This window comes from Cyanistes caeruleus, chromosome 2, assembly GCF_971803275.1.
Source record: "Cyanistes caeruleus chromosome 2, bCyaCae1.hap1.1, whole genome shotgun sequence".
In the NCBI taxonomy this organism is placed as follows: domain Eukaryota; kingdom Metazoa; phylum Chordata; class Aves; order Passeriformes; family Paridae; genus Cyanistes; species Cyanistes caeruleus.
Genome location: NC_141702.1, coordinates 34,531,239 through 34,544,566, shown reverse-complemented (window position 1 = coordinate 34,544,566; position 13,328 = coordinate 34,531,239). Strand labels below are relative to the sequence as shown.

At 36.2% G+C, this 13,328-nt stretch overlaps 1 protein-coding gene across 7 annotated transcripts in view; it reads left to right on the top strand.

Moving 5' to 3' along the window:
- CEP162 (centrosomal protein 162) overlaps positions 1-9,996 on the top strand; it is a 42,372-nt gene extending 32,376 nt beyond the window's left edge. For all 7 annotated transcript variants that reach the window (XM_086876449.1, XM_086876451.1, XM_086876455.1 and 4 more), the window contains 6 exons: positions 971-1,195; positions 2,272-2,939; positions 3,777-3,918; positions 4,878-4,976; positions 7,726-7,860; positions 9,563-9,996. In XM_086876449.1, coding sequence (XP_086732575.1) covers positions 971-1,195; positions 2,272-2,939; positions 3,777-3,918; positions 4,878-4,976; positions 7,726-7,860; positions 9,563-9,781 — 1,488 coding nt within the window. In that variant the 3' untranslated portion in view covers positions 9,782-9,996. The remainder of the gene's footprint in view (positions 1-970; positions 1,196-2,271; positions 2,940-3,776; positions 3,919-4,877; positions 4,977-7,725; positions 7,861-9,562) is intronic.
- The last annotated feature ends 3,332 nt before the right edge of the window (positions 9,997-13,328 follow it).

The following is a 13,328-nucleotide window of genomic DNA, read 5'->3' as shown; positions in this document are numbered from 1 at the left end:
TTTCGTAAGGATAAAGCATAGCATGAAGTTCTGTGATAAAGTTACTTGTGTTATTGAACACAATAACAATTGAACTTGTGTTATTGTGTTATAAATGCAACAAGCTGCAATTATTTACTTAGAGCTTTTCTTGCTACTGTGTTCTAACAAGCTGATATCCCTTTTAAAATCCTTTAAAATAACTCTCAGAGTTTCTTTGAAAGGGGCAAGAGGGCAAAAGCCAAAGCTTGCTGTCTATCCTCTAAGACTCCTGTCCATGTTCAGTAATTCCTTAACAGTATGGTGAATTTCAACCAAGTTGATTCAAGAATAGGGGTTTAAATTATTTTGGATTCCAGTATTTCCACCAAAGAAACAAAAAGTGGAAGTGGACCTTCCAGAATTTTAGGAGGTGGCGGTTGCTTTAGTTAGGGATGTGGGCAAGCTCTTGTCATGGGCAAGAGCTTTTGCAGAATTCTGATATGAATATCTTATCCATAGATAAAAGGGAGACTTTTAATGTTGCATGCTAAGTATTAGTTTTATATTATTGCAGACTATAAAATAAAAGGCATCCAATTTGTTATTGGGACAATAATTCCAATATTGCTCTGAAATATCTTTAACAGTTGGAAAAGTAGAATGTGAATACAAATCCAGAAAAAAAACATATTCACAACATTAAGAACCATACTCAAATCCCTTTTTTTGACTTTCTTTATACTATTGACATAAGGCAATCTGAAGACCAGAGCAATATTTTGTTTAAGATCATGTGTAAGTTAGTCAGTAAGAGACAATGAGTCTGGATTTTCTGTAAACAAAAACATAAATGGGAGGAACATAAAATAATTCTCAGTATGTGCATCTATAGTTTTCATTTTTCCACCTTAACTGATTGAAATTTGTTAACATTCTGTCATTTATTTCTGTTACCTTTTCATTAGAACTTTATTATTTTTGACCTTTGACTTAATTTTCTTATGAATAGATCAGAGAAATGGAAGGAATTCTAAAAAGAAGGTATCCAAATTCCTTGCCTGCTTTGATTTTTGCTGCTGCTGCTGCTGAGAAAACAAATGATCTTTCAGCTAAAACAAACACAGTTGAATTTTTGGAGAGAAGAATAAAGAAATTAGAAACAGAACTTGAAGGTAAAGATGATGAAGCTAAGAAAAGCCTCCGTGCCATGGAACAACAGTTTCAAAAAATAAAGGTAAAAGTTGAGTTGTCCATTTTGCAAGTAAGAGTCACAACTGTTTAAGACCAGGGTAGTGGTTAAAACTGAAGGCAAAGGCCACATTCAAGGGGAACAAAATGCTCAAAGGATTTAGAACCAGAATTTCAGCACCTAAGATAAAAATAGCATTGAAATTGCTAGGGCGGTGTTGAAACAAAGAGAATATGTTCTTGAGACACAATAATTTAATTATAATAATAATTTAATAATTAAGGTAAGTGGTTTTCACCCTGTGGGTCAGAGTAGCTTCTTATCTGATTCCTTGCTGTACCAAAGGCTGTGACTTCAAAAGTCTTCTGACTGAGCATTTCTGCAGAGAGCATTGGGAATCACTAAACATACTGTCCAAAAATCACGTGATAGTGAGCCTAAGGACTCGGGTTAGGAAGCGTGGAAGTCTGGCATTTTACTTTAAGGAAAAGGTGAACTGCATAGGTGCCTAATGAGCAAGAAAGAAAGCATTGGAAAGTTGTTCCACCTTTTCTCCACAAGTTGCTCATTATACTTTTCTCAAAGGCCATCCAAGCTATTAAGAAGGTTAGGTTTTCCTCAGCTTATTAGGAGGAAAGATTTTGTGTCTCTCTGAATTCATCCTTCTGTGTACATACTTATGAACACCTAAAAAGAAAGATCTGTTCTTTTAAAAATTAAGATGTTTTGAAAAATGTAAAGTACAATTTTGGACATATAACATGAATGTTTGCCAGCTGACATAACAAGTACATAACGACAAAATTAACATTGGTAGCATCTGAAGAGAACTCAATTACATAAAAATGAAATATTTTCTTGTCAGTCTAATTTTCTATCCCGTAGTTACTGCATCCATTGTGATTAAATTATTTTGTAGTAAATGTTTCATGTAATCCTGTTTTACAGCAGAACTAATTTCTGAACTGATTGAGTAGTTTGTTAGTAATCCTGATTTGTATTCTGTCTTCTGAAGTCTTCTTTCAGATGGGCAGTAACTTTAAAGAATAACAGGAAGAGCTAATAATAACAGTACACTTATGAAATTGCTTTTTTGTCCCTGCCTTATACTCCCCTCCTAGATACAGTATGAACAAAGACTTGCAGAGCTTGAGCAGCTACTTGCCTACGAATTTATGAATGAAACACCAAAACTGAATGGTGATAAAGCCACTTCAGCAGAACTTGAACAGGAGCTTCAGAATTTAAAGAAAACCCATCAGATCACTGTTGGAAACCTCCAAACAGAAATTGAAAATCTTAAAAGTCAAAATTCCCAATTAAAACTCAGAAGTAAAAATGATAATAAAGACTTAGAGTCCATGGACTCTAAGATGAAACAAGGTAACACAAAAGACAGGTTGTTAAAACTAAATGAAGAACTGGTCAGTAAAAATAGAGAAATACAAGACCTCACAAAAACGGTAGAGAAACTTCAAAAAGAAAGGATGGTGATGTTGTCTGATAATAATTTGAGAAATAAAACAAACGCTTACGGAAACTCTACAGAGGTCTCAATAAAGAATACCTCAGCAACAGATAGAAGGAATTCCAACACTGAAGCCTGTCTAAGCGTTTTCAATGATGACAAAGTACACCAACCACATACCTTTTCTGATTCTCATCTCTCGGAAGTTCTGCAAGAAAATGCACATCTGAAAGAGGAGCTGGAGAGATTGTCCCTAGAAATGAGCCAGCAGCGGGTGAAGTCTCAAGCAGCGCTGGCTTATTCTGAAAGTAACATCCGAAGGTAAATGCTCGACATATTCCTTTAAAAACCTTCTTAAAGTGTTGTCAAACATAGGATTGAAGTAGCACATTAACATGTCAGCCATATGTGAAGGTTGCTTATACCTTCATTTATACTGTTTCCTGGCTTTTGGAGGGCTTTAGGGGGGTTTTTTGTACTTTGTGGTTTTTTTAAGCAGTGCACTGTCCCAGTACTTTCTACAGGCAAACCTGTATTAATGCTTTTATTAATACTACAGTTTCTTATGCTGTTAAGTAAAATATATCAGTGTTAATCATCATGTCCTGGATGCTTTGTGTTGTATTAATATTTTAATTATTAATATAAGCATTAATATTTGGTCTGTGTTCTTTCCTTCAAACCTGGGATATGCTTTCAGTGGGATTTACTTGGCCGACCGTAGAAACCTTATACTTGCATTAGTCTCCCTTGCATCCCTTCACAAAGCAGAAGAAATTAGCATATTAAGATTGCAACAAGTTCTTTTCTAAAATAGATACCTAAAAGAAGAGAGGTACATTATGATTAAAAAGCATCTGTTTTCTTGCCACTGTTTTAATAAGAGGAACCAGAAAAGATGATTGAATTTTCTGTATCCTAACTGCCTCTAGTTAGATGATACACATATCCACCATTGTATGTTTCCCACCTTTTACTCCTTCTGTAGGAGTAGAATAAATGGTGATCCTGTCTTGAAAGATTTTGTTATGAAACATCAAAGATATGCCACCTTTAACATTTTTTTTATTTTGTGTGCTCAAGTGAGAAGCTGCTGCATTTTTGAAGAACTGTCTGTAGCTGCTTTACTACATCTCACTTTTCTCTTGCTCTGTTCAGGATGCAGGAAGACACAGCAGAATACATTGCATCTCTGAAAGCTTCCCACCAGAGGGAAGTCGAGAAGATTGTTTGCCAGCATGCGAAGGAACATTCTACTTCTAAAGTAGCTGAACTAAAGAACAGAATTTCAACACAGGAGGTAAGATACAGTAGATATATTACTTACATGTAGATATATCTTAAAGTTATTTCTTTCTGTATTACTATAAACTTATTTTCTTTGAAGTAGGATCTGTTGTTTTAAAAATCATTCTGTGCCACAGTATTCACAGAATCCCAGAATGGCTGAGGTTGGAAGGGACTGCTGAAGGTCATCTTGTCCAACTGCTCTGCTCAGGAGGGTCATCAAGGGCCATGTCCACATGGCTTTTGAGTAGCTTTAAGTAAAGCGATTCCACCACTTCTCTTGGCTGCTTTACACGTGGTATAAAGGGTAGAAAGAGCTGTTTATTTAAGAACATTGTAAAATGAGGAAAGGAATTTGAAGATTGAGGCTTGTTTTCAATTACTGCATAGGTACCTGCATGCTATTTAGCAGCCCAGGCACACACACATGTTGGAGGCAGTGTTGTTAATACACACATCACTTACTCCTGCAGTACTACAATCACAGAATCACAGAATGTTAAGGGGTTGGAATGGACCTCCAAGATCATCTACTCACAAGCCCCCCTTGCTGTGGACAGGGACACCTGCTTCTAGACCAGGTTGCTCAAGGCCTTATTCAGCCTGTCCTTGAACACTGCCAGGTTTGGGGTGTCCACAGCCTTCCTGGGCAGCCTGTTCCAGTGTCTCATTACCCTCACAGTGAAGAATTTCTTCCTAATATGTAACCTAAACTTCCCCTCTTTCAATCTGCACCCATTATTCCTTGTGCTGTCACTACAGTTCCTGATGATGAGTCTCTCTCTGGCTTCCTTGTAGGCCTCTTCAGATACTGGAAGGCTGCTGTGAAGGCTCCACACAACCTTCTCTTCTCCAAGCTGAACAGCCCCAGCTTTCTCATTGCTGCTTATTTTCTGTACTTCTCCTGCCTAGGTTTTCACATGTTGTCATGGGTGTGTATGCTAACAAAAAAATATTTTAAACCTTTTGTAGATATTAATAAAACATCTTCAAGAACAACTTGGTGAACAAGAGAGACGTCAAGAAGCTCTTCTAGTTTCACAGATAAGAGAGCAGCTCCTACAAAAAGAGGTAAATTTAAATTCCAATGGGGGTACCTTAGTCTAATAAGAGTTTTCATCCTAATTCATGTCAAGTCTCAAATAATATATAGTAAAATAAGTCTTAGAAACAAAATCTCCATCAGTTGCTTCTACATCCGTAATCCCTGAGAAGGCAAGGTTTTTCTTGTGTGACCAGGGGAACAATACAGAGCAGAACTTTGACCTTCTTTGATTTTAATCTTTTTATTATTATTTTTATTTTGTTTGAAATGTCTGACATCCGTATGACGTTTAATCAGCAGGTTAATCCAGGTTTTCATACCCTCTGAGAGTTATGAACTTTTTCTTCATTCCTCTTTATTAAGATTTTTTATTATTGTTCTCAAAAGATTTTCTTTTTTCATCCTCCGTTGCCATAAAACTGACTTAGGCAATTATATTCTTAGGTTAGTCCTCTGCTGTCTCTGAAACTTAATGTGTCTTAAGAAGGGAGAGTTAGCCATAAAAGTTAAGGAATTTAGTGGGTTTTGAGAAAAGTACTTTTTTTCTAATCTTTTACTTCTATCAATAGCATATAATCTAAAAATTTTGCTTGTTCTTATCTTTGCTTTTGGGTTAATGTTATGTCAAATGGCTGTCCATTTTTAGCTCAAACTTTTAGAATCATTGGCTCTGCTTTTGTTATTCTTGAAGTATTGCCAGTTTGTTGGCACCTCCTGCTCAGGAGAAGGATGTAGCCTGTCTCAGCATTGTGCCTATGCTTCATTCACCATCTCCTTGATGTATGAACATCACTAATTTTAACTTAATTTTGATAATACTCTAACCTGCAAGGGTTATTAAAAGTGATTAATCTCAATCTCATGAAACTCAGATTTACTTGGGTATTTATCTTACACATGTAAAAATTCCACCTCTGTTGTGATGTACTTGTATAAAACTGTGGGTTTGTAGGGGGGGAAAAAAGATGTCCTATTAAATAATGTTCTGTGTTTGCAGAATAGAGGCTGAGACTTTGGCTTCATGTAGATGTTGGATTTCCTTACAAAGCTTGTTTCATTCCAGTGGTGTCAGTATAAGTAATACTTCTTCCTGGAAAAATGGGGCAAGAGTACAGTGAGACAAATGTTATTGTTTCCTCTATGACTGCTTTACAGATTATTGACAGTGATGGTTTAAGAGAGTGATCATCCAATCTGGCCCACATGGTAGAGGCCAACTCCAAGGTGCTGGTATTTAAGAAATTGTAAAGGAGTATCCTTGTTACAGAAATCCTTCAAAGGCTGAACAGAGAAATATCTATGTCAAGCCTCGCTTTTGCCCTCTAGCACAACTTCTGTGTTTCTTTTAAAATACATCTTAAGCATTAAATGGTTCAATAAGTTTTGCTGAGAAGACAACCAAACCTGCAAATCAAAGTAATAGTGATAGGGGAAAGCACTTCAGTGGTCATGAGATTGAGTCCTCTGTCTAAAATGGTGGCATGTCCAAAAAGACACAGTTTTTCCTGAGGCTTCTTGGAAGATTGTTACTTGAATACTAATCTGAGGAGTGCTGTTCATGAATGTTTTCCATTAACTGAGTACTTCTTTCCCTTAACACTGCATGTAGCACTGCATTGTATTTGACGTGGTTAAGTTACTGGCAAAATACACAGACGCCATTTTCTCCCTGGGCTTTTTTCCCCTCGTGAGATCTTTCCACTATGATTTTTTTAATTGTATTTAACTTTATACTTGAGGCCACACATCAGCCCTTCCCTTCAGTGGGGCAACTTAGCAGCCAAGCAGCAGACACTCAGTTGCACAGACCTTTTGAAACTAAGGCTTGCTCCTCTGACAAACATGGATGAACAGGTTAAAAGCTGCTGGAGTAATGGACAGCCAAAAATGCACTGACATAGGCCTTGTTATTTCAGAAAGCCACCTTAAAATATGGAAATAAGTTGCCTTAGAGTCACTTCTCAATAAGAGTGACAACACAATGAAGACATAATGCTTCCAGTTTGAGTTCACAGCAGAAAGCCAAGGGTGGCTGAGTGCTTGAAGAGGGTTAGCAGCTCTCAAATACATTGGCTGAGGGAAGCTAAGGACTAGCATAAGGGACAAATATGCCGAAGTTTTCACTTTAGTTTACTTATACACATTAAGAGTGATCAAATACACTTTGGATGTTAAATGAAGGACTATCAAGTAACTTAAAATAGGCAAAGAATGAGAGTAAGCCAGTAGGGCTTTATAAGGAAACTTCCCTCAATTTCTGGAGGATTAGGAAATCAGTGTTAAGTCATTGTCAAGCTGATTTTACCTGGTAATTATTCAACTTAGATGCAGGCTTCTAATCATCTCTAGCAGCATATCTTTAATTAATTTAGTCCTTAGAAATACACTGGTATCTTTTATATTTGGTCTGTATCTTGGATGTGATAAGGAATAGTGTAAGAACATCTAATCATAATATTCTGTTAGCTTTTGTTGTGTGAAGTATAAAATTTGACAGAACACAATTCCTTCATAAAATTATTAACAGAACTGAATTTATCAAAGAGAATTTGACTTTTGTGTCCTCAGGCTACTTTTTAGAAATGAAAAATTCTAATATAAATCCCTGAGTCCCTGTTAAAGCTTTTTAACAAAGGAGATTTCTCTTTTATGCCCTCCTTTCAACAGCTTTTGGATGTAATCATTAAACAATGCAAATACATTTTTTTAGGGCCTCTGGTTTATACATTGCCTAACACAATGATAACAATTTTTATCAATTCTCTTTGACTGTAGGTGACAAAATTGTTGGAAGAACTGAGAGAGGCTAGGGAGAGCCAGAGTCCTGAAATGAAACATTTCTTGTGCCTGGAAAAGAAAATCAAGCATATAGAGAGCAGACATGCAGAAAGAGAGCATGAAATTCAAAAGGTACACCACTGTGTAACTGCATTTCTTTCTGAAGAGCAATTTGTCGGTTTAACTGTAATTTTATGGTATTTATTCAGGCTTATTTAGCTCACACTGCAGGAGGGAAGTAGCTTTTATACAGCCATGGTTTTGCCTTTGGCTGCTAATGCAAATGAGTGTAGTTGCAGGCCTGGTCAGCTTGACACTGCTGTGGTAATTAAGATTACTTCTGTAACTTCCTTGCAGCCTGGTCTGAAGGCCTTGCTGTTCCAGAGGTTGGACAGTGTGACCTCTGAGGTCAATATCATTATTTCATACTTTAGTTACACAGTGAAAGCAAGCTACTGAAAACTGACAGCAGTTTGGAATGTAGATCTAAGCTATGATAGATTCCTTAATTGAACTGTAATTATGTAGTCCCAGCAGCCCTATTCAGAACAGCTATGTTGAAAGTGTAGAAAATATCTTATTTTGTTTTAAATTTTAAAATCAGATCTCAAGAAATATACTTTTAATATACAGATTTTTTGTCATAGAAGAATTTCTTGTACATTTCTGTATCAGATATTTAATTTCTTTCAAAATAGACCTGTGCATGAAACAAGTCATTGGACTAAAAACAAATCCTGTTGCCACTGTTGTTTTCATTATTTTTGTTCACATTCTGTTCTGCTAAAGGTGACTGTAATACAGTTCATTTTTTGCTATTAATTTTCTTTTATATAATGTGAGGATGTCTTTACCATTTCTGTGGAGTGTTTGCTGCTGCCTACTCCATTATCTAGCTCCACTGAATACCAATAGTATTTACTAAGATGTTTTGTAATGTTTTGGGTGTTTTTTTAAAGAAATAATAATATACATAATTAGTACTAAATAATTTCATCTTTTTGTGGTGCTCTTGCCCATGTTGTGTATTAAGCTTTGAATTTTATTTTGTTCTAGTTTTTCTCCTTTAACCATCAGCACTGGGGCATTGAACAGTTGCCCAAATGAATTACATTAAAATGAATAGTGTAGAAAAGGAAATTGCTGAGCATGAAGTTAACAGGTTATCCCGAGTATCAAACTGCAAGTATGATAATTATGGTCTTCAAGTGATAGTCTTTCTTTAAATAGTCTATTACAATTAATTGTGGTGTGGAGATTTAAATATCTTATGATACTTCTTATGCTGTGTAATTTAACAGGATTATGTAAGGGATTCGTGTTAAAGTTATTCAGAACTTTATCTGCAGCAGCATCAGATCTTTGTGACCGTAGGACAATTTCTAATTTATAGAACTTGTGGTTTTTAAAGCTAGAGTTGTAGGCTACAACATGGTCATTCATGTTTTGCAGAGCATTATTTTAATTACCATATTTAAGTGGCAATTCAAAAAGTTTCTTTTGATTTGTAGAGGGTTTTATGTTATATGGTGAGCTTCGTCTTAAATATTCAAATTTAATTGCTGCTTTGGAGACGGTAAGTTAAATTCTCCTGGGACTCATTAGTCAATAATCAATACTACTCTTCTGTCATTAATGCAAATATTTAAAGGAATTCATTGCTATCAAAATTATTTTTTTGTAATATTCAGTACAAATTGTTTCATCTTAATGTGAGCATTCAGCTTTGAGACAGAGCATCTGATGAAATGATGTAGCAGATTTTTGCAAAGTGGCAGCACTGACTGAGTATTGGCATAGGAAATCACAGTGCTGACTTTCTTCTAATTTGCAGGCAACCCAACTAAAACAGCACATTTCTGAAGTAAGGCAAAACCAGGAGGTTGAGAAGTGGCGAAGGCTGGCACAGCAGAAGAACCAGGAACTGGAGAAATTTCGAATGGAATTGGATTCAATACTAGATGTTTTACGTGAACTGCAGAAACAAGGGGTTATTATTCCTGCATCTGATTCCAGTGGGTTTGGAGTGACAAACAGCTGTTGGAAGGCATGATTAGGTAGTAGTTAAGTACAGCAGCAGAATTTTAATGTTCTAAGTTATGTATAGAAAATGTTATCGAAAATCAATATTGTAATGTGTATAAAACACACTGCATTCTGATCTTCTCTGAAATATCTCATGTCCAGAGGCGGATTTACATTGAGCAGTACTCTAGTCATATGGTATGTCTTCTATTTTATTAGTAATAAATTTGTGTATTTTTTTAATAGGAGTAGTGAGGTTATTCCATAAATTCAACTACCACTGAAAAGGTTCTTCTTTCACAGACTTTAGAATATGCCTGAATATTTTTAACTTTGATTTCTGACCTGGCTTATAGTGATTCCTTTGCAAAAAATTTGAGTAGTAAGCTGTTTGGTTTTTATGTTTAGTTTATAGCATAAATGCATTTCATTCCATAGTGCAGGAAAACTGTCTTTTTCCAATATTTGCTTGTCTCCCTCCAATCCATATAATATTCATTCACTTACCTTTAAGACCTCTTTCCACTTTAATGAATTATTGGAGGGCTGGAGCAGGGCAGGCAGTCCCTGCTGGTGCTTAGATTCAAGCTGTTCTTTGTTTCCTTTTCACATAATTCCTATTGTGCTGGTAATGATGGCAGAGTGGGTCTAGCTGAATTCTTACAGGGCAGATACAGAAAAAAACCTATAAAATACAGTGTGAGAGTAGTTATTGGTGTCCCTTTTTAAAGGGAAGGCTGTACTGATAAGGTTTTTACAATGGGCTGTTCAGGATCTGACATAGTAAGCACCTCTGTAGGTGATCTTGACAGATAGAGACCAGTCAGGTGTAATTACAGTGTGCTAAAGCTCAGACTTGAGGGATGTGTAGGTGGGAAAATTTAGAGTTAAAATATTGAGCAAGTTAGGAAAGGGGCCAGGGAAACAAAAACAAAATGAAAACAAAATGAAAACAAAACAAGACCACACCACCAAAAACAAAAAAACCAGAACCACCACCCAGCCAAAAGCCAGACCAAAATACCGAACATGGAGGTAACTTTCTGCTGAGCTGACAGGCATCATGGCAGGTAACACACTGAATGTTGGTGGCTGTTGCCTTCTCCCTCTCCCCAGACCTAGTTACACACCTATGCTGTAGAGCAGGTACATAGGAGCAATTCCTACTGCAGTACATATCTGTACCTTAGAGTGCTACGCTTTTAGGCTCTTCTTTGAAGAAAGAGATGGACCCAGTGGAGGGAAAGAAGAATCATCACTCCAGGAAATGTAGCCCTAGGAACCTCTGAAGCCATAGGAACTGCACAGCTCCAGAGAGGAGACTGGGGGAAGATGATGAGCATGGCTATTACACTTAAAATGTATGAAAAACCTGCTGCTAAAAGGAAGAAGCAGCAACTAAAAATAAAAATTCAAAATAGATGATGATGGCTATTTGGTGGCTGGAAGGAATGCTTTCCCAATAAATCAGTACATTATTAGTTTGAAGTTTTGCTGGCTACAAGCCCTTAAGAATTCTGAAGCACATATATTGAGGTTGTATCTCAATCAAATGTACTTATTTAGGGCAAACAGAAGATGAAAGCTAGAATGTACTCCTTAGGTCCCTGAGGACCTGCAGTATTGGTTGAAACTAGTGTTTAAGTCAGATGTGAAACAGTTCAGGTCTGTGCCTGTGTGTGTGTGTTTACATATTGTGTTCTTCAGGGACCAGCAGTAAATGTGCATTTTCTCTCATACAAGCATGTGGCTTAGCATGTATAAAAAACAAAAGAGTATAACAAATTATACCATATGGACATAGTGCTGAAGTGCAAGGATTTTTCTTTTTGACCTACACACAAACATAAAATGAGCCTGTATACACATACATATTATATATATATAGTAATTAAAAAAGGATGGACATTGCCAGTTAATATGGTAAGCTTGGTTATTCCTTGTTCAGGTATTTTCAGTATTTCTATTCTGTCCCCATCTAAAAAAGTATTAGTCTTTATTCATAAAATGTGTAAATATAAAAATGCTTTGTGTATAAAATATCAGCTATGTGTAAATATTATGCATTTTCTTGATTTGGATCTGTTCTGCACATGAAAAGGATAAAAACTGAATTATTTCAACTAATTTATTTCCTGTACAATTTGCTATTTATGTAACCCTGTATTAAAAGTGTGTGACCTGAAGTGAGAGATGTTTTTTCAACTACTGCAGCCCTTGTGTTCCCAGAAAGGCCAGGTCCTAGATAGGGATTCCTAGGACAGGAATTCTAGAGGAATCATTTCTGGTCACTGGAAACCCTCTCCCATGTATGATCCTGCAGTCATTAGGAGAGGGCTGCCCTAATGTTCATGTAGTTAACTCACTTTTTACAATTTGTACAGTCAGTTCTCAGCCAGTTCGTTGGAGAACGTGTTGCTAGAAGGTTCTTCTCTGCTGTCCTTGCTACCTGTCAATATCCAAGGCTAAAAAGTGGCAAAAAATGTCAGTGTTACAGTATTCAAGGTCAAGGTGCATACTTAATTTCATGACAAATATACCTCTTTTACTTCACCTTGATTGTAGATGATCACAGTTTTACCATTCTCTTCTCTATGAGCAGGCATTTACTGATTTACATTATAGGTTTTGGGGTTTTGCCTTTTGTTTTTTAAAGATATAACTAAAATTTATTTACACAGAGGAGCATTTTGCAAGTATTTACCTTTAAAACAGGGATAAATAACTTGACTTAATAAGGTCTTACAGAATACAAGACATGTTTAGGTGAAAAAACATGTAGCTGGTTTAGAGGAGCTCTGCAGTTAAATCTGCTGCAGGTGATGCATTTATACTGAGTTTTGAGAAGAGGCTTGAGGCCAAGCACTAAGAAAACTCAAAAAAATTCAATTTTCAAACACCTTGAAATTCCAGGTACTCATTTTGAAGACTACTCTGATCAGAACACTTTCTATTCTGTTTCTAGTGCACCAATGTGTTTATCTTCTGAGAAAAGATGATTTGTTTTTAAACAGGTTATATATTGCCCTTTCCCCTGAGGCAAAATATGTCTGTTATTCTTAAAAAGGAAAATAAAAAGGAAGGAAGGACAGCTTTAAAATAGCTGGTTTTGAGACTGCAGAATGATTCTGCATTTGCCTTTGGCTCTAAGGCAGAGGCAGAGCAAAAAATCTGAATCAGACTTGCTGCCACTGAAGTGTCTGTGAAGTGGTGTGGGAGCTCTACAGCAGGAACTGACAGGTTATTTTTCTGAGAGAAGCAGCATGAAGGACTTTAAATATAGAAGGGAGATAAGATGAAAAAAGTAGAAACATCATCAGGAAAGAACAGAAGCAGAAACCAAACACTTAAATAGCTTTACATTATTAATACATGTGGCAGAAGGATATTAACTATGCAATTCAAATGTTATAAGTTAAGTTGGCATCAGCTCTGGCTCATGTTATTAAGTACCTTACATTTAGGCATTATTGCCAGTATCCATACACAAAATTCTTCCTTTTTCTCCCCTAAGTAGTAGTTCATATTCCCAAAGAAAAGCCACTGAGATTTAAGGTAGCAGAAGAAAAGCATAG